General features: G+C 42.4%; 1 protein-coding gene across 1 annotated transcript; it reads left to right on the forward strand.

Moving 5' to 3' along the window:
* Window positions 1–2,062: 2,062 nt before the first annotated feature.
* Window positions 2,063–12,185, forward strand: gtf3c4 (general transcription factor IIIC, polypeptide 4). The gene is made up of 5 exons (XM_079660170.1): window positions 2,063–2,448; window positions 6,443–8,182; window positions 9,497–9,627; window positions 10,003–10,091; window positions 11,956–12,185. Exons 1-5 carry the CDS (start codon window positions 2,134–2,136, stop codon window positions 12,018–12,020), a joined length of 2,340 nt encoding a protein of 779 aa, XP_079516296.1. The 5' UTR covers window positions 2,063–2,133; the 3' UTR covers window positions 12,021–12,185.
* Window positions 12,186–21,631: the final 9,446 nt, after the last annotated feature.

The raw sequence follows: 21,631 nt of genomic DNA on the forward strand, positions 1-21,631 counted from the left end.
AGAGATTAAAACATGGTGGGCGAGCTATTACGTGTTTGTCTCGCAGATTTGTAACAATTTGTTTTGTGACAAATAACTCCTGCCTGTTGAAATCCCGCTGTCATCTCGCTGAGAGTCAGGAGAGTTACTGCGAGAGAGGAGCTTTCATGTGAGGGCGGTAACAAATCACTGTCTGCCTGCGAGTCTCCAGCTCTGCATCCGACTGTTTGACCTCTGACCTGTCCTGGAGCATCTGGTGACTCATCGCATAGAGCATGCTGATATATATCTGAGCCATCAACCGAGGAAGGGACAGTTTTCATATTTTTTCTATTAATTAACGGTGAAATGTGACAATTAATGATCCCTCTGAGTGACTGATCTCGGACGGATGAAATGACTGATGTGGTGCCTGTCAAGCTCATTCTTCTTTTCTCTCTGAGCAGTGAATATGTCATTGTTGAGCGCCAGCGATGTTTCGACGTAGGCCTAATCTGGTTGAGTGAATGTGTCACATGGATAGCAAAATTTCCCCATGGAACACATTAAAGTTTCATCTCATCTAATCTAATTAAAACAAGGATGTGCAAGTCCTGACACACTGCCCAAGGCTGCATGTGCTGTTCTGTTCCGAGACATTAAAGTAAATTTACGGCAGCTATTTTCCGTAACACAAACACTCAGACATGTTTAGTTTTCATTAGGAATTTAATAAAGCTGTTTTTGAAAAGATAAATATGCTAAATAGGTGTGTGACTTGTCGAGTAGTGGGGTTACAATATGTTATTTATGATTCGGCAGTATCAAAACCTTTAGAGAATCTATGGAGACTATATTTATATTTTCCAATAAAAATGTTCCAGGATGCATACACATTGAAAATGTTATGGCACAAATCAAGGTTGGATTTCATAGCTGCGATATAAAATAAAAAAATTAATTCTACATTTTTCTTCAGTTTAATCCATTTAAACTTCATTGTCATTGCACGCTAATGGAAATATATTTTTTGCCTTTTCCATTATTTTCCTCGTAATGTAACTGTGGTTTGTCACTACCAATAACTTGAGGCAAATGAAATATAAAAATAGACAAAAGACACATTTATAAAAGCAGTTCCAACATGTAAATTATACTAATTGCTTATATGCGCATGTATGTGTATTACAACACTCATTAATGTAACATATCTGTGCAAAGTTATTGATTGTGATTCCTTCAGATGCTTGCTGACAGTCTGTCGGGGGGTGAAGGCAGATTGATTGGCACTCAACTGAAGTGCATAGTTGAAAGGGCAATATTTCAGAGATCAGGGATGTTTCTTCCACGTTTGATCCAGTGCTAGTTTTCCTTATAGCTACAAAGGGTTAAAGATTTTTTTTGATACACCTCTTTCATATTTTCACATTACCATACCTACAGATATGAACAAAAGCAGTATAGTCCAACATACTTTCATCTGCTTATCTTGAGACCTATGTATCACTAAACATTTACACCGTCTAAGTTAAACAACATAAGGGGTCTGTATAATCAGTTATGTATTCTGCTTAGATGATGACCCCTCTCATCATTTTGTGGATTATTTTTAACCCTATGCAAAATATACTTTTTAGGCAAATGAAAGATGAATAACATTTATACAATTTTGCATATACTGTGGCATTTAACTGGTCATGGTTTTCCACCTAATAATTAATATTTGGTTTGCAGAGTACAGTTGACTTGGAGTACATTTAAATGATATGGTTTCAGTTAAAAGCACATTTTCAGGGTTATTCAAACTGAAACATTTGTTATTTAAAATAAAAACAATATCACACAATATGACATACACATAGATTAGTCAGGTAGCCTACACCTTACTAAATGCATTGTCCATTACAACAGTCCTGCAATAAAAAGGATCTCTAACATGATTAATTATTATTATTAAAAATATAGAAAAATAAATATTAAAATTGAGAATGCATGCAAATATAAATGTGTTATACTTATTTAATACTGTTTAAACAGCTGTGATAATTAGTCTGACCTGCCAGAATTAAACATTAATGTTGACATCAAACACAGTGCACTATTTAACACCGCGGAGGAAGTGCCTCCTTCCTCCCCTCCCACGCTCACCGACGTCACTTCCTCCGCAGGGAAAACATGGCGGCTGCCGGTCAGTCAGCTTCGATGCCTTCGCTGCCTAGAAATGTAGTGATTAAAACAGAGCCAGAGGATGAGGATACTCTCGTGATAAGCCCGGTGGATGTGCCGATTAAGCGGGACCCCGTGCTCTCACTAATCGCCCCGGTCAGCGGGCTGCAGCCGCTCACATGGTCTCAGGATCACCGCCTGGCTGTGAGCACCACCAGCTCCGTGTCGCTGCTTGAGCTGGTGTGTGATGTGCACAGTAACAAACAGGAGCTCACGCTGCACCGGACCTCCATCCCCGTCCCGACAGAAGCCACGAAGATGCGGGTAAATACCCACCAGTGTACTGTCCGATAAAGGAAACAACATGTAGCACTGTAAAGTTAGCATAGCATGGCAAGGGAAGAAGTTGATGGAGGCGTGTGGCGCAGTGGACTAGTGCGTTGGTGTTCGGATCAGGTTAGCACAGGTTCAAACCCCACTGCAGTCAGCGTGTCGTTGTGTCCCTGGGCAAGACCCTTCACCCCAACCTTTTTGTATGTAAACATTGAGGCTGGAAGCTGAACCTGCCACAAGGACAGCATCTGTCAACATCTGATACTGTGTGTTAGGATACAACAAACAATGCACTGTTGTTTACAGGTGCAGGGTACGAATCTGTTGCCTACATATGGGGTGTAAAATAAGCTATTTCCAAATTTGAAAGGAATAGTGCTAATCTCCATGAACTGGCTAGAGTGTCCTAACAAACAATAGTTTCATGGTTTGGATTTTCTTGAATTAGAGCTGTGTAAAGTCACTTAAAAAAATGTATAACAATTGAAGTGTTACAGTTTACCTGGTCAGACATCCTTTTTCCGTCAAAGCTGTCTTATCCACCCATCTCTCATGAAAGACACCAGACTCTATCGACAAAAAGACAATGTTTACCTTGCAGAACAAGTTTAAAACACTGGTCTACCACTATCTTGTTGATTAGTTTGTTTGTATTATTGTTTGACTTTTCGTACTTTTAAGGGTTCATTTGTATTAACCAAAGCAAGTTGAAAAGACAGTTTTGGTCAAAGGAGTATGGTTGCTTTGAAGAGATAAAAGGGCTTCTGTTCCCCATCAGAAAGGCTGTCTTGACGTATTTACACGCGAGTACAGCAGATGAATCTGAAAAAAGCCTATTAGAATCAAACTCTTCCCATACATCTTTCAGTGAAGATCAAACACCAGAGTGAAATAACGATAAGTAAAACCCATTGATCGTAAAGAGGTCGCACGCTCGTGAACTGTTAGCGCCGGAACCTCGCAACGGGGTAACTGCGGGGTGCATTTGCGCCGCATTTGGGCATAAGATGAGGTTTGAGTCTGTGTGTAGGGAGAGGCAGCAGCCATATCATTAGCTAACTAGCTAGATCTGATGGATTTGGACATACGCGAGTGAAGTATAACCGGACGCGAGAGAGAGAGAGATCAGCACCTGCAGCTCTGCCCGCTGTGAGGGAGCAAAACACACCTTTAGACCTAACACACTTAGCTATGGCACTGTCGTATACATTGAATTATTCCATTTGATAATATGTAATCAACTTAGGCACCCCTCCCAGAAAAAAAGTACAAAAAAAATATTCATAACTCAAATTCCCATATTCGGATGCCTGAATAATTTCGAATATTCGATTAATCATTCCCATCCCTAGTCCAAATGCGTTACGACGGCCCAAAAACATTTCCATTTGATGAGACGCGCTGCAGCTTTAGAAACGATGCAAATGTAAAAACAGAATTGTGCTAAAACACATGCAAATTAAGAAGTTTAATGTTTTCTAAATGCTGCAGCACATTACATTACATGTCACTTATTAGACGCTTTTATCCAAAGCGACTTACATACTCAATGCTGTGGGCAATCCCAACAGGAACAATTTGGGGTGAAGTGTCTCAGGGACACAACGACATGCTGACTGCAGTGGGGTTTGAACCTGTGCCCCCCTGATCCCAACACCAAGGCACAACCCACTGCACCACACGTTTCTCCAAGTGGAAATGTTTTGGGCAGTTGAAGCGCGTTCGGCCACCTTAAATATCACTGCTAAAGCGAGTGTAATACTAGTGTGTCCAAAAATCCATTACAGGTTATATCTTAATAAAATCTGTAAGTCTGTTGGAGTAGTTTACATTCATAACACTCCGTTCGATGTCTCGCTATGGGATGCGCCTCATCGCGGAGCAAACAGAAGCATCCATCTCATTACGCCAATCCTGATTGGCTGGTGATCTTGACGTCAGCGTCAGGGAATCTCTGTACATCTTTCGTGCACTCAGTTTGCCCCGAGGCAAACGAGAATGTTGCTGAAGCCCAACCCTGCCTTTATACCTAAGGTGGTTGGTTCATGTACCTCAATTGACATTGGGGCATTTCCTCCGCCGCTGTGTTCCTCCGGGGGACAGCGGTCGAATTTTGCTGTGTCCAGCTCGTGCTTTACGCACTTATATGGACAGGTCAAAAGAGTTTTGTTGTAGTGACCAACTCTTCATATCCTGGGCTAACCCTCAGAAGGGCAAGCCCGTTACCAAGCAACGGCTCTCCCACTGGATTCTGGAAGCGATTGCTTTGGCCTATACGAGTCAGGGTTTGCAGGCACCTACGGGTCTGCGTGCTCATTCGACTCGTGGTCTGGCTACATCCTGGGCTTTGTTCAAGGGTGTTTCCATCCAGGACATTTGTGCAGCAGCGAGATGGTCCTCGCCGCTCACTTTTGTCCACTTTTACAGGCTAGACGTCTCTGCTCCCAGTGTGGCCCGAGCAGTGCTGGGCCCCGTGTTGAGTCAGAGCTCTACCTGTTAAGTTCTGGTTGGTTTGGGGATTTTCGAGATAAGCTTGTCTGGCAATACGGGAGCTTCAATATCCCATAGTGAGACATCAAACGGAGTGTTATGAAAGAGAACTATAGGTTACTTACGTAACCCCAGTTCTCAGAGTAACATGTAGTGAGATGTCTCACCAGACGGCCCTCCTTGCTAAGGTGAAGCGAGAAGAGGTGCTTATTTTGAATGACGCTGCGACGTGGCGCAAGCTACTTATAGGGGGTGGATTCCCTGATGCTGACGTCAAGATCACCAGCCAATCAGGATTGGCGTAATGAGATTGATGCTTCTGTTTGCTCCGCGATGAGGCGCATCCCATAGTGAGACATCTCACTTCATGTTACTCTGAGAACTGGGGTTACGTAAGTAACCTATAGTTTCTAATGTTAGTCTACTTGTTAGGCAACCTGTGTAAACATGCCTCAGATACACAGCCAGGCTACTATTCACTTGTGTTCTATTACATTGGCAGTGGTGGATGCTTCTGTATTTTTATTATTTACTAAAGTGAAAGATAATTTAACGAGAAAACATACAAATGAAAACAGAAACAGAAAAACAATTTTGCTGAAGTAAATCTGTCTCCGCAGCTGCTCTGGTTTGTAAACATGATTGTTTATAGGTTCATCTCCACTCCAAAAAAATCCACTTGGCAGAAAAAATAGTGGATGAAACTGAATTTTTAGAATCCACTAGGCGCAGTGGCAGACAGGCAGAGTTGTTTCCAGCTGTCATTTTATAGATATGATTAACTGCTTGTAAATAGAAGGGCTACAGCAGGGAGCAGTAGATGATGGCACCCAAAGAGGTCACATCTGTCAGCAGATAGTGCTGCATCATCCATCTGCATGCATACCGTGTTCCCATGGCAGTGGCATGATACCGGAGGAATATGTTTTCAGTTTGATTTGTTTGTCAACAGGTTTACTGAAAAACTACCGGTCCAGTTTTCAGGGGTCAAGGAAGAAACTATGGTTGCCAGAAACTGACCATGATCAAATTCGAAAATCGGACAGCCCTGGCGAATATTAATCGATTATTCGCCGCCGCAAACTGGTGGTGTGACCAATGGCCATTTACAATTATTAATACTATTACTATTATTAGGATTAGTCTATATTTTGGTTAAAACTAAGCCAGGAAAAAAAAAATGAAAAACATAAATAATAATAAAAATATATATAAATAAAATCGGATTTAAAAAAATAATTTTAGATTATGGAGACTGTAACGAATATTCGAATAATCGAATAATCGCTGGCATCCCTAGAAGAAACCATTACATATTTGAGCGGACCCAATAAAGGATACAACAATTAGTATTCACTTTCGTTAACAATGCTAAATTGGGAATAGCCTTGTCGAAGGTCTATGCTCTCCTTTTTATTATCTTATGGATTTCAGCTAAAATGACTAGCTCATGTTTTCTGACCATGTTTTACATTGTTTTTTTGTCACTTTGAAGGTAGGACCATCAGCAGAGCAGGCTGCAGCGATGGAGAAGTTCTCTACACATCCGGACCCAACAATAAGGCAACTTTTTTTGGCCGACAGAGCGATGAACCCATCAATAGGACTGCACAAAGGAATGAAATACGCCAGTTGGTCTCCGTTAGGTTGTGACTCTAACGGGCGCTGTCTGCTCGCTTGCCTAACACTAGACCACAGACTGACCATTCACAACAGCTACAAGCGTCTTGAGTGGAAAATGCTTGAAGATCTTACCAAAAAGTATAGCGAGAGGCTAAAGCAGCGAGGCTACTCCAAAAAAGACAACATTCCTCCACAGACGTCCCTGCTGCACTTTGACGAGCTGCAGCGGCGCTTCAGAATGCAAACCCCTCTGAGGATGGAGTGGTCGAGCGTTTACACGACCAAACAGGTTCAGCCGGACAACACGTGTGAAAACATAGAGATGGTCCTCCTCGCCGTCCTAATGGAAAACGGCGACGTAGTTTTGTGGAAGTTTGTGTTGCCTTTTTTAGAAACTTCAGATGTTGAGTTTTATGATGTTGTCGAGTCAGGTGTGAATCGTCCCAGCGACTTGGCGTGGTGGGAGTATGACGGCACAGATCGGCGTATGAGTGGCCTGATCGTGGGCAGCGAGGTGGGACCCGTCAAGATTGTTCCGGTCAGCCTGGCGGGAGTGAAGGGCTACTTCACCCTCCGACACCCTGTCATCCTCTGGAAGGATTGCGATGAGATCGCCGTGGAAAACCTCAAATGTGTGTCGATGATCCACCCGATCCAGAAGACCAGCTGCAGTCTCATCGTAGCCTCGCGCGGCTGCTACGTCTTTTGGTGTTTGCTCATGATTTCACCAGCCGGACTGAATGTGCACAACTCTCACGTTGCAGGGCTGCACTCGCTCCCCGTGGTCTCGCTAGCGATCAGTCAGCACGGAGTCTCGGTGTACACATGTTCTGTAGACGGGTGGATTAAAAAGCTGACACCGACATTCGCAGGGAACACTTTGATATTCAATCAAGAGGACATGTTGCGACCTGAGAACCTCTCAGGGAGGAAGATACATGGGATTGCGGTGAGCCACAACGGAGCCTACATTGCGCTCACCAGCTCACAAGGTATGGTCGGCGGCTTTCACCCAGTTAGCAAGACCTACCAGGTGAACTTTGTGACCCTGAAAGCGCCAGAAACGGCAGCAGCATTGCTGCTCAAGTCCCCCGCACATAACTTGCACAAAACAGCTGACCTGCTTGATCTCGTGAGGTGGCAAATTTTGAAAAACAAGTGCATTCCGACATCGCTGCTGGAAGAAATCGATCAAAAGATCCAGGAAGTAGACTCGCCTTACTTTTGGCGTTTAAAGCTCTTCCTGGTGAGGACACTTTACCAGTCGCTACTGGAGCCTCCCACAGATCACCGCTGGAAACCAACGCTCGAGGAGAACAAAGTCTTCATAAGGGATGGGGAAGAGGGAGAAGGAACGGACGGAGAAGACGCTGCTAAAGAGAAAAGTGAGCCTGTTGGTAAAGTAGTAAAACAGGAGAAGGATAATCTGAAGGAGCAGATTGAGGAGGTGCAGGCTTGGATCAGTTCCCTTGAGAGCCACATTATGAGGGAAAACATGAAGAAGGTGCTGGGCGTGGTTTACCTCAACACCTGGATTACTCAGAACACCAGCATCCCCACCTGTGGCCTGGTGGAGTTCCTCTCCAGAGACTCCAACGACAGAGCTTCAGAGGTAACACTCAGGGACTCACATTATCATTATTCAACCCCTTAGTGTCCTTTACCAGTATCTCACAATTGCATCAGTGGCTGCAATTCAGAAAACTTACATAGACTCCCAATAATGGTTTGATTGCTTATTTGTCTGTTTTATTACAAGGTAATGAACTACAGTCATATCTTAAATTGGTATGAAAACACTAAACACTTTTTAGTCTATTTAGGAAGCTATCCATTTTAAAACGATAATAGCAATTCAAATTTTTTAATCGTATTAGATTATGTAAAGTATAATTAATCAGGTGAAAATACCAACAATCTTTGGAAAGCATCTTCTGCTGCTGATAAGCTCTGATTTTTAGAAAGGTGTATTATGGCTCGTGTAGGTTAAAGGTGGGGTAGGTAAGTTTGAGAGACCGGCTCGAGATACACTTTTTGTTATATTCCATGGAATGCTCTTAACATCCCGATAGCAATGAATATCTGAAGTGCTTTGACAAAAGATCCATACAAACATGTCATCTGTGGAAGCCGTGGTGCTGTAAAAAGCACGACCAATCATCTGAGCCGGCCCGGCTAAAATAACTGGATGGCCTACCTGCCTGTCAGCCTTCCATCTGTGCACATTGCACAAACTTATCTCGTGCCCTCATTGGTCATGTGTGCATTCGTGTGTGTTGGAGGAGGGGCTCTGTAAGGAAGTGGCAGATTTTTTCCGGCTCTGTATTTTCAAAATCTAGCGCACTCGAGCTGGTCTCTCCAAAATTACCTACCCCACCTTTAAAGAAGAAACAACAGAGATTTTAAAGAGGTGTATTATTCTGAGAAAACTTGGATATTTCCAAGCCTTGAGTTATTAATTTACAACTTGGAAAACAACTTGGATATTTTATGAGATTCAAGTTTTAAATGTATTCAAGAAATTCTAGACTTAAGATCTACATTTCTTTCTTTTTGCTAGATCTGATTTCCCATTATCATTAGTTCCTTCCCTACAGGCATTATACACAGCAAGCAGTGGTTGGATGAGATTGAACGAACCTCATAAAGCGATGTGGTTCCGCTCCTTTTGTACATTTTGGATTATAATTATAGATATTTTTATTAACTAGCAAATTAATTTATTATTGCAGAGAATAAGGAGGTTTTTGAATTTGCGAGTTTAAATCTGAGAAATTATTTGACTAGTATCCCCCTTCATATATTTGTTTTCGGCCCTTACGAGATTAGCGCTATACTCCCATTCATACTCTTACCATTACACACACAAGTTGGATGCCTTCACTTACACCCTCTGACTCTGTGTGTGCTGTATCATCTTCCTCAGGTCCTGATTGGCCACATCAAGAACAAGATGAACAAGCAGTCGTTCTCTGAGCGCTGCAGCCTGTGTCAGGAGGTGCTGCCCTTCTCGGACCACAAACAAGCCATCTGTAAAAACGGTCACATGTGGCTCAGGTATGGAGATCAAATCCTTAAAATCGACTAACAAGATGTTTTTTTACATTAGCTTTCGCCTCACTACGTGCCTGACAGGATATGAATTGAAGCTTAATGCCAAGTGCCTTCTTTGACGGTTTATTTACCTTTGCGGAACAGTAATCAAGCCTCCCACCTTTTGATATTTACCCATGCACCACTCTCGTCGTCTCATAAATATCATCTGTCAAACATCGCTTCTGCCTTCTCGCTAGCTAGAGCGCGATGGGCACCGAGAGGGAAATCTGTGCCGTCAGGTGTACCTCAGCGTTGTTCCTGCTCTAGTTTTTTGTCTGTGTGCATGTCTCGGTCCCTGGCAGCCAGCTCTAATGCCTCCCTCTCACTCTCCTCCAGGTGTGTGTTGTCATACCAGGCCTGCCAGAAGCTGACGTTCAGACGCTGCCTCCTGCTGGATACCATCTCCAGACTGCCAGAGCCCGAGGGTAAGCAACACTCTCCGTCTCTCCGCACCGCCAGGTTTCAGACTCTCCGTCAGCCGTTTCCTCCTGCCAACCTTCAACGTGGGCCTTCGTACCGCTCCTCGCTTGACAATGTGGATTTCGAGGCAGTCGTAAAATTCCTACCGATGAATGGAAATGTGTAAAAATTAGCTGTTTGTTAAAAAACATTTCTGAGGCCACATTGCATCCTAAAAATTACGAGTTAACACACTGATCAGAAAGCTCAGGTCTTATCTCATCAACTTGCTTCCCTTTCCAATGTTTAACAAATGTATTCTCGTCCCAATTTAGTTTAAGTTTCTTCCAACTTTAAGTAAAATGCAAACTAACCCTTTTATTTGACAACAGCGAAACATGTTCTCGAAACAAGCACGTAGCCCTAATTGAGTTTCGCTACTTGGGCAGATGCACAAGCCAAAAAGTCTCAAGCATTTCTCAAGAATCTCTCATTATTCCAACTTTTCAGAACCAGAAAAAGAGGACTTCTCAGACACGTATATGCGCAACAGAGTTTCTAATTGGCTTTTTTTTTTTACATGCAAGCGTGTGGATGACAAAGACTCCAGACATGGAAAGTATCTGGCAGGATAACAGGAAAGATCAATACACTACACAAAGCGATACATCCTTGTGTTGTAGATAATTCCATCCAAAGCCTGCACTATAGGTTCCAGGTTATTAAAGTGCAGAAGGCCATTTAACAGTGTGAACCCAGACTGATTGATTTGATCCGTCAATCATTTCTGTGGTCGTTATGGTCAATACACAGGAGTGTTATTAAACTTGGAGATTAGCATGAGTCGCTTTAACTTAAATGTATTTATCTCAATCAGTCCTCAGCACATAACGATCGGTCGTCATATGAGCGCAACATCGGGTGAAAACGGATCCATAACTATGCCAATAAGATACAGGACGTTAAATCAATTATTTATCATAATTGGACTCTGAAAAGCGTATTTATTTATTTACCGCGAACCATGTATTACGGTGGTGACAGTTAAGGAAGAAAATCCACTCTTCCTAGTGTTTGAGACTTGGCTTAATCTGGCTGCTAACATTCATCCCAGGTCTTTATCGACCTTCAGCCCCTGTAGGACTCCTCTGGTCGTTCCAGCCTATCACCGCTACAGACTGACGGGTCTGTGCCCCTCTGGCATCTGTCATAGATCTGTCAGATTCAACCTCATCCCAGCTCCTGTCTCAAAGCATCTCCCAGATTATAGCCATGTTTTTTATTGTTTTTTTTCATCACGTTCTCAGGTTGTCCAGTCACCGGTCGGTGAATGATATGTCAGGAAGGACATTTCTTTGATTTGGCACAACTGTCCTCTTGGGTTCTGTGACCTTACAAAACACGTTTTTGGCCATAACTTAAAGATTTCATACAAATATCTAATGGCATGAAATTATGAAGTCATGGCATTTTGGAACGACATGGATGTGAACTGCAACTTCACTGGTTGGCTTAGGTATCAAACAACAAGGCCGTAATTCTAGCTTAGTCCTAATTTTTATATTATTTACTATTTACTGACTGACCTAATGAGTGAATGTATATGTCATTGTCATGTTCACCTGAAGGTTGCTTTTATTTGAGGTCGGTTTTTACACACTGTTATCTAGGATATACATAAACCATGAAACAACGTTTGTCTTTTTGGAAGTGGAGACATTTTTCCTTACAATTGTTGCTAGATGTTGCGATATAATAACGTACTACATCCCACGTGGAAGAATCAGCAGTTATATTTGATATAAAGCCCGAACTTGGTAGTTGTTACATTGTTACGTCATAGCTACAGTCTTTATTTACATATTAATAAACCTTGTTGTCTCCTCACAGATCCAGAGTGGATCAGGAAGGTTCTGCAGGGGCCATGCACGCTCTGCGACTCGCCCATGATCTAGAGCTGACCGATAAGAGGAACCTCAGGGCTTTCCCTGCGACCTTCAGAGTTTCCCGCTCTGACGCAGGGTCCACATCACTGCTACCATTTTATTTTTGTGTTCTGTTCATATTTTTATTACTTTATATTGGGTTCTTAAAAGTGCAAATAAAAGGCTTTGATTATACGTTCTAAGTCTTATTTCCTCATAACCTCCAGAGGAACTGATTCCGCCTGCCATGGCTTTAAATGAATATTTCACTAAGGTAAAACATTTTGGACTCAAACTTTACAGATGACATTATTTCCTCCGTTCTAAAATAAATTCCCAGTCAGTGTTTGCACGAGGATGCAAAGAAAGAAAGTTTAAAACGTGCTTATATGTGGAGGGTTCTATTATTCAGCAGGACTTCAGGGCACCATAAATAAGCTTCCTCATTTTCCTTATGTTGACTTTATTTCCGAGCCTTTGGTGTAGTTTTTATTGCAAGTAAGTGGAACTTCCTCTGCTAGTCCTATTTTAGTTTTTTTCTCTTTTTTTGAACGCAACAAATAATACACTCTGAATAATACATACTCTGGAAAAAACTCAACATACCTACTTTAATTGGCACTGTAAAACAATTTCCAAGCTCTGGGATGGGAGGAGGAGGAGGAGGGTGGCGCTCAGTCATTCTCTCAGATGAGGACTTCCGCTAATGTAAACGCAGAAGAGAAGCAGCGGCGAGGTGGATGAGATGAGCAAGAGGCAGGAAGAAAGCCAAAAGTGTGCTTAAAATCCCGGCGCGGTCCCTCCCGTGGGAGCGCGTTGTAATGAGATTCAGCAGTAATGAGGGACAGAACATGGCGCCAGATGTGATTCTAATTCTAATCAAGGAGGGGAGGGTGGTGCTGATGGGGGGGTGGGGTGGGGGTAGAGAGTATATTGTTAAATACAATTAACCCTTTTCTCATATTTGGAGAGGAAAAAGGGCTGAAGGCAACTCAGCGGCATGTTCTCGGCCCAGACTCCTTGTTTTGGAGACATGGAGGTCGGCGGCCGGTGATCAAAGGTGGACCTGAGAGACGGGGGGGCGGGACAGCCTCTCCCACCCCTTACATCAGCAGCCCGGCAGAGGTGGGGTGGGGTCCGCCCTCCCTCTGGTGTCACTGGAGATGATAGCCTGCCCCGGGGCGAGGGGAGAGGAGAGAGCTCGGCTTCCAAACACAGGACTTCATGAAAGGGGAACTCCACATTTTATTCCTTTTAAACCCCACATTTCTTCACCCACTGGTGGCATTTACTGGCCCAAGACTCCGAGTGAAGATTCCTTCCTTTTGGGGAAGAAAGGGACGTCTCTGGCTTTCTAGAAAGTGAATCATTTATCACATTATCCTCTCTGGAATAGTGGAAAGATTAGTTTTAATTAGTACAGCTGCAAAGGCAGGCAGGGGCAAGGGGGGTGAAAACAATACCAGTCAAATATACTATTAAGTAGATTTACTTCTTGATTTAAGATCATGATAATTAACTTAAACAACTCTTGACACTTTTGAAGAGTACTTCTACTAACCGTTAGTTGAGCCAGATCTTACAGTAAATTCAAGCCTCCATTGCAAAGATATCATCTCATGTGTACCATGTGGACTTAAACATGACTAATGTTTCTTTTACAATACTTGCAAGAAAAACTTACATAATCATGAATGTTAAAATCTTGACCCAAGCGTCACTTATTAGCGTATTCCAGAGCTTTTGATAACATCTCATTCCTCAGACAGAAGGAGTCAAGTTATGTATCCTCAGTTATAGCTAAAAGAAAAGCTAATGAAGTGGGGTAAAATATGTATTTAATGTGTAACTATAACAACTACTTTTCATCACACTCAGACACTGATTTGCTGGCTTTAGTCTATCTGGGCACAAACACAAAATGACTTTCTTTTTTGTAAAGTTCAAAACCACAAAACCACTCAACATGACTTTCGGTTCATTCTGTACGGATCTGTTTTGTCCGATGTTGCTAATCTGACATGTGACGTTTCCCAACCTTAACCATAACCTTTGCAAAAAAAGTAGATGAACAAATAACCCATTATTTATTTAGTTGAATTTGATGAAGACACAATGTTGTTACATACAAATCAAGCTTTCTATAGCAGTTACAGATAATGTCGGTATCCAAAGGTTTAATTGTGGTGAAATGTGGAATCCATTGGATGTTTAACATAACCCTTTCTTTCAGATTCTTAAACAAAGCAATAGAAGTTCAAAAGAAAGCATGAATCCTTCTGATTGTGCCAAAGCAGCAGAACTGTAAGCTAACCTCTCTTTGGTGAAAACGAGCTGAGTTCAGCACTTCATTAAAACGGCTTAATAACCATTTCTGGACCTCTCCAAATAGCACAACTTAACGGGGAAGCTAAAGAAACTAAGCGCCTTGTAATGAGCTGTGTGTATAGGAGCGGTGTTTGGTGCCTTCATGGCTGCCGGGTTTCTTTTTCCCAGCCTGGGGATTTGGTGCTTCGTTTGTCAAGTGGAAGTGGCTCTTCAGGTTGTAATGTTGCTGTCACTGATAGGTGGAGACCAGCACTGTTACAGAGGTTAGCCGTGTTTGGTTGATCCTCCTCCTGCTTTAATATAATAATCCGTCAAAGTGCAGCTCCACTCGTAATTACCTGCTTCCCCTCCCTTTCTCTCCCACTGTCTTTGCTCTCAACACTTCAAACGGGGGATTTTTCTCTTTGCATACAATATTTATATCCTTTATGTCAGTGGCTGGCTGCCATAAAACATTCATGCCACCTTTTCACACCTTAATTTCATGTGATATTCCTTTTGTTTTGTTTAGATTTGATTTTGAACATGATACGTCCCACCGTATTCTCTCAAGAGTATCAATTCATTGTTGCTTCAGAATATTCCGGTTTACATTGTAAAACGTGGCACCTGCTTGACATGTGACTGCATAACCTGGTGGGATCGCAATGTTTTTATAAACCTGCTGCTTTCAGAAGTCGCCTGTTGATTCTTTGTTCATTTTGGCAGTTTGTGATGATAAACGCCATGAGATAACACCAATTTGTCAAACGTCAGAGAAGAAACGGTCTACACAGAGGTAGCTTTCTTTTGATATCTCCAGTTTTTTCCTTGTGTTGACGTGCCTTTAAAGAGTAGTGCAGGGATGAAGCATGTAGGCTATCCTGAAAGTTGGCATCGTAAGTAATTGGATATTTGATTATAGCAGAAAAATAAGATCTGCGGCCAACACATGTATGGTACTTGCACGATTTGTTTAGTACGATATTTTTTTTACATATTAACACCAGATGTATAATCCTAGAAGCCTAAATGTAATCTCTAGAAGTAAAAAGCTAACGTTATAATATAAACAAACAACATGACTTCCTGTTAACATCGCTAAGCTAAAGGCGGCTAATAGTCGGCGTTTATTCAGTCTCTTGTTTTGCAAACGTCATTTTTTGAGAAACTTTTAAAACATTCACATGTGGGGTATTTTTGACGTATTTTTGTAAACCGATAACTTCATAAAGGAAAGCATCGACTTTGAAACGAGCTAACGAGAAGTGTGAATGCTAACTTTAGGACTAATTCCTGCACCACTCTCTTGCACTTCAGCAGCCGCTCCACCCCCCCCCCCCCCTGTGTTTCTAAAGACTAATTCCTGCACCACTCTCTTGCAGAACAGCATCTCTCCCCCCCCCTAACTTGTTGGTGCTAATGAAGTCAGTATGCAGGGTTGTCTTCTGCTCTCTGTGATCTAATGGGGTGAACATGGTTGTCTAACTGGTTGACTCCCCCGACTCTGCCGTCCCCAGGGAGCCGAAAGAGCGAGGGAGGGAGGGCACTGACCCGAGACCAGCAGAGGGCTTGTGCGGGGGGGATAGAGAAGGGGGAGGTTGCATGTCCATCATTAGAGTCACTATTTGTTCCCGGCTTTGAGGGCACTGGAGTGGAACTAATACTGAACAGCAGAATGGACATGGAGAGGGAGGGCCACTTTTTACTGCTACATTAATTAAACTCATTCTCAACATGTTCCCCGTCTCCTCTCCTCCTGCTGGAGTTAAGTGGATCCAGGGCTGCTTTAACCTTTTCTGACGTTAAGCACTTCATCCCTCACTGATGATGAGAAGTGAGTACATTTACTCGAGTACTGTGACTTAGTACAATTTTACGGTACGTATATTACTAGGGCTGGAACTAATGGTGGTTTTCGTGGTTTAGCTATTATTTCTGAAGTCTTACTGTTCCGACATCAGTTTCTAGATCTATATCTGTTTTTTTTAACCAACCAACCAACAGTCTCAAGTTCAATGATTTTGGATTAAACATGAACTAAAACTAATTCTCATAACAGAAAAGCTGGAACAAAAGAATGTTTGGTGCTTGCAGGACTTCATCAATAGTTAATGGATTGTCAAAAATGTGTTATTGTTTCAGCGATAAACTACAATTATTTACTAGTTACTTTCGCAGATTTAGATGAAACATGAAATAAGCTCATGCAATACTATTTGATTATTTTTTTAGGGTTTTTAGAAACAACTAGAACTAAAATCAGTTTGTCTCAGTATAATTACATAATACTAATCAAAGTCAGGCTGATAACCCTCTTCTATCTTCAGTTTGAAAGATTTTCGGGTTTTAAGTGATGTAGCTCAATGTTATGAAAATAAAAATGAAGATAGTGTATGCACACCCAAATGATTTATCGTGTGTAAGGTGATGCACCATAAACAATTATTGAGTGAAGCTCCAACCATGGCTGGATTAGCAACCAGGCAGAGCGGGCAGACCCTCGGGGGGCCCTTAGGTTCCTGTTTCACCTCGTGGCAATTATTTGTGGTGATTTCATTATTTTCAGATTTGTTAGTTAAAAGTCCTGAAAACACATTTTCCCTATCAACAGCTAACTAATGGTTGAGCTCAGGTTATGTCCTAAGCTTCCACATACCAATCACTGTTAGACAACATTTGAATCAAAATTTGTTTTTCTTATTTTTCAGCCCACTACAAAGCATATGCGATCAAACCGCAGACACACTGTCCCCGTAGAGCTCGAGTTTCTGAGCATTAACTTTGAAAAGACAATAACAAAATGCCTTTTTCAGAAATGTGATTGTTGCTTATTTAGTCATGAATATTTAATGGTATAGAGAAAGACTTAGACTGTGTTTTGCATCTAGCAACAAAGCACAATAAATATGAAATGTAAGGGGCCTCAAGGAAGTGAAACCTCGTTGATCGGCTGCAATCGAGTTAACAAAAACGAACTATTAATAACTAAGGAGTACATTAACAATGCACAGATGGAGGGGACTGGCTTGATTTCAATATTAATGACTATCGGGTATACTAATCATGTTTTAACAGTTTGCTTAAATGGTGCTTCCATATGGAAAAACTGCTCGTATGATTCAGTCTCTTGGATGAAAGACACTTCCTTACTATGCAGATTTATGCATAATTTGTTAAAAAACATATTTGTTCCACGTCAAAACAACCAAGGATCTATCACGACATGACAGTCACTCAAAAATAACTTTTAACAAGCAAAAAGAAGCTGTCTGAACGAGCCATATTGGATCTCCAATGATTTTCATTGTATCTGAATTGGGCCTGACGTGTGCCCATAATTGAAAGCTGTTACGAAACTTTTGATTAGCTAATGTTTCCGAATCAGGGGCTTTTTCTGGAGTAAAGATTGAAGTACGTCTCAGCCTAATGAGCTCCCTGTGATGTAGCTGTGAGTGTGATTGATGGACAGTTCTTTCTGTATCGCCTCAGAACACTATTTTGTCTCTTTCCTTCAAGACGACGGGGACAAGTGAACAGAAAGCACTCGTGGCGGTGCCTGAGCGTGTTTTCGGCAGATCTTAAGTGAAACGTACCGCTTCAGCAGGCCTGCACGACATCAGGCGGTGTGTTCGTAAACGCGGCGGATGATGGATGTCTGTCTCCATCAGCGCCTGGCACCGTGAAGTGACAGCTCTCTGTTACGGTGACAAGTTAAGGTTCCAGCGGAGACAGATTGCCTTCAGGTGGCTCCATTTTCAAAATCTTACCAAGAATGAGAAGCGCTTAACTTTCCTTTTGAAGGCTGAAGGGCTCTCTGTGCCTTTTATATTCCACATTTCAGCAGGAACAAAAAGTAGAGAGGGGGGGGGAAATGGCTCATTTGAGAGTTTGCTTTAATATCTGTCTTTCAGAGATCAGAGGGTGTCATATTCTCACACCTCATATTTCATAGCATCAATCACGGGACATGTACAATTCCTTTAAAAGTGCATTATGCAATATAATAGCGGGTTTGGGTGACATTTAACTGCCAAAGGGAGCAAAGGCTGCTTACAGACCTATTGCCTTTTACAAAAGGGATTTCATCACACGTGGAGCCTTTGTGGATTTCTCCGGTTTGTCTCGCAAGCCGATGACGGAAATTAAAAATGAACTTTCTGCCGCTCCGATAGATAAATATGTTTTTTGCACATGCAAATAACGACACCTTCGAGCAAATGTTTTTGGGAGGATTCTCATAATAGTTCTGGTGACTTATTGATGAAGCGTCGCCTGAGCATTTGATCTGTATCATCTTTGTGCAAGTCTGCGTGAGAGCGGGAGAAATGATTTCAGGGCCTGGTTATGCAGAATTTCTAATGAGTATTTTTGTTTTGTTAAAAAAGAAAAGCGGAAATACCGGTGATAACTATGTGCAAAACCATTAGAATGAATATTTATGTTGCTCGTTATGAAATATTCATTAAGTCGGTACAAAAAAAGAACAACGAACGGGATTGTGTGTGTGTGTGTGTGTGTGTGTGTGTGTGTGTGTGTGTGTGTGTGTGTGTGTGTGTGTGTGTGTGTGTGTGTGTGTGTGTGTGTGTGTGTGTGTGTGTGTGTGTGTGTGTGTGTGTGTGTGTGTGTGTGTGTGTGTGTGTGTGTGTGTGTGTGTGAAATGGGGGCGGCGGGCCCCTTATCACCTATTGCTCAGGAGTACTGACAAAACCCCCGGATTGAATATCTGACATCTCTGAACAAAAGCAGCAGCAGAAGTAGCATTTTCCCTGTTTGTTTTGTAAACACTTTTCTCTTTCCCTCCGCCCGAGGTGATACGAGTCCCTCCGTTCATCCGATCTCCACATTTCTCCACCTTTCATTCCCTCACTTCCCCTCCGTTCCATCTACCCAAATTAAGAAATTAATGAGGGATAGGTTCTTCAGCAACTGCCCCCGCAATGTTTACCACTGATGAAATTATAATGTAGGCCCTGCTGTATTATTTATAAGCCAATTAGGGGAAGTGTTACTTGATTTGATGGGGAGCCGACACACAGAGTACATTTAACTAATGGAGACCAAGAGAGTAAAGGGAAGGAGGGGAGGGAGGACAGCTGAGGCGGACTATTCCGTACGATGCTCTAGGATTACGTGGCTAATTGCCCTGCTTTATCTGTCTGTCACGGATAGCCATGCATATTTTAGCGTTCCCAAAGACTTTGATTGTTTGCACTCGTGTTGGGGCTGTAACAAGTAGAGCAGAGGCCAGAGTGGAGTGTAGTTAAAAACTGGCAGCAGGGGAGGCAGGGAGGGGGCGACGAGGGGGAGTAAGGATGGAGGGTGGGTGTTTTCAGGGGGGCGACCGCGCACAAAACTCAGACACTGTGACAGGTGGAGGAAGAGTTTTGACAAGGAGCAAAGGGGTGTCGAGGTGGGAAACCGTAACAGGGGGGAGAAAATGGTAGCCGTTCATTGAGAGGCTGCAATTAGATGGCAGCACAAACAGTAATTAATTTCACTTATTGTAGCCTGTAGCCAAGAGCGCCTCGCTGACCTTCTTCTGCATATTGTTAAGAAACTATTTCGTAATTCTGGTTTCTCATTTGCATGCCTCATTTGCACAACAGCAAAGGGGAAGTTGTGACATCCAAAGAGTCAACGAGGGACAGAAAAAACCTTCCTGTGAAATGTAGCTGGAGAGCTGTGGCTGAAAGACTATGTAGGGCTGCTGAACAAAGCCATTTATCGATGAGCTGACTCGAAATGAACCAAAATGTATGGCAGAATTTTTGTTTAAATTGTATTTAGTCAAATTGGAGAACATAGGAACTTTCCTGCCTCTCAAATCAGACATTTGCAGCTTTTTCTCAGTTTCATCCCAGATCAATTGTGCTGAAGGTTACTTCAACGTCTGCAAAAATGAATTGTTTTCAGTTTGTGTGACATAGTTTCATGTTTTATATCATTCTTAATTAAATATCTTTCATATGAGGAATATTTTTAGAAAAACTGCTCTCAACTTCCAAAGGACATTTTCCTCAGTTTTTCTGGCTTTTATAAACTAAACAAATAATTAATGCTAATAATTGTTAGTTGGGGACTTGATTAAAAAATGTATTTAGCTTATTCAGACAAAGCAACTGATCCACAGAATTTATTCTATTTGAGATAAAATAACTCATCATAAACTAATGAATATCAGTTGCCCTGGGAACGTTACTAATCAAATTAACTCCAGTCCTCAAATATGTTACAATACAAAACCTATATAATTGATCATGTAACGGACGGTTTTCTGTCGTCTATTGGGGCGATTGATTGCCAGCTTATTTATGGTGCAAATCTTGCAGGAACATCTTTAGGCCTTTAAGTGGGGGCTCCGAGGAGTAACTCTGACTGATGAGCTTTTTGAAAGTTGATCAGACACTTATGCTAAGAAGGGGAAACTGGAGCAAAGGCATCCTTAATCATCTGATGAGGGGAAGCTTATCTGAACGGTTTCTTTTTCTCTCCTCTTTTATCCAGCCGGATCACATTGCAGATCTTTACATAACAAAAGAGCTACCTGACTGGCTCGCTTCATGTTAAACTCCCCCCGGATCCATAGACACTCTGCGTGTGTGTGGGTCCGGGTTCTGGTCTGAGGGTAACCACGCACAGCAACACATTGTGTAGTCGTAATTTCCCTGAAATGCTGTGCGATAAAGATTTTAGGCCCGAGCATATTGGAACATTTAAGGGTTTTCTCCCTGCGACGAGAGTGTCATTAATTCACGATTAAAAGTATTAGTACAGGCTTTGTGTGGTGATTTATTTAAAGGCTGGTACTCACGCTGGCTCAGTTTCCTCCTTTAGGAAATGGGTAATAAGATCCATTGCCAGGCTTTCTTTAGCCTGCCTCTCCACGCACACACATCCCATATTGGTGTGTCTCCTCCACACATAAGCCCTGTCACCACCGCCGTCACAGTCACCATGTTAACTTATTCATCCCTGTTAAAGCCCATGTAACTGGATAGCTGTTAATTAATATAGCTGTCGGGTAAATGGTTGCCGCCGGACCATCGCCACCATCCATCAGTAACATAATCTGCAGCTTGTTTTCATGCCAGGCCTCAGGCTCAATTAAGATAATGCTATGCAAACGAGGTCTCTCGCCATTAGCCTCATCACTGAGGGGCCGTTTATTGGCATAACTGGGGCACTCCAAAGAACAATTAACGTGGCGCCTCCCTCCCCACCTATGAGATCAGCGAACATCCCATGAACACGACGGAGGAGTCACCAGTCGTGACCGCGGGGCGACCACTCTCTGCTGCAGACTGACCCGGGAGGTCCAAGAGCAGCAGCTG

The sequence above is a fragment of the Notothenia rossii genome (assembly GCF_949606895.1).
Source record: "Notothenia rossii genome assembly, chromosome: 11".
Taxonomy (NCBI): domain Eukaryota; kingdom Metazoa; phylum Chordata; class Actinopteri; order Perciformes; family Nototheniidae; genus Notothenia; species Notothenia rossii.

Bases quoted from the DNA above. Each gene is read 5' to 3' on its own strand.
- gtf3c4 (XM_079660170.1), top strand. From the start codon at position 2,134: ATGGCGGCTGCCGGTCAGTCAGCTTCGATGCCTTCGCTGCCTAGAAAT. The intron at 8,183-9,496 runs GTAACACTCAGG...CATCTTCCTCAG, and splicing joins CCAACGACAGAGCTTCAGAG to GTCCTGATTGGCCACATCAA. The intron at 10,092-11,955 runs GTAAGCAACACT...GTCTCCTCACAG, and splicing joins CAGACTGCCAGAGCCCGAGG to ATCCAGAGTGGATCAGGAAG.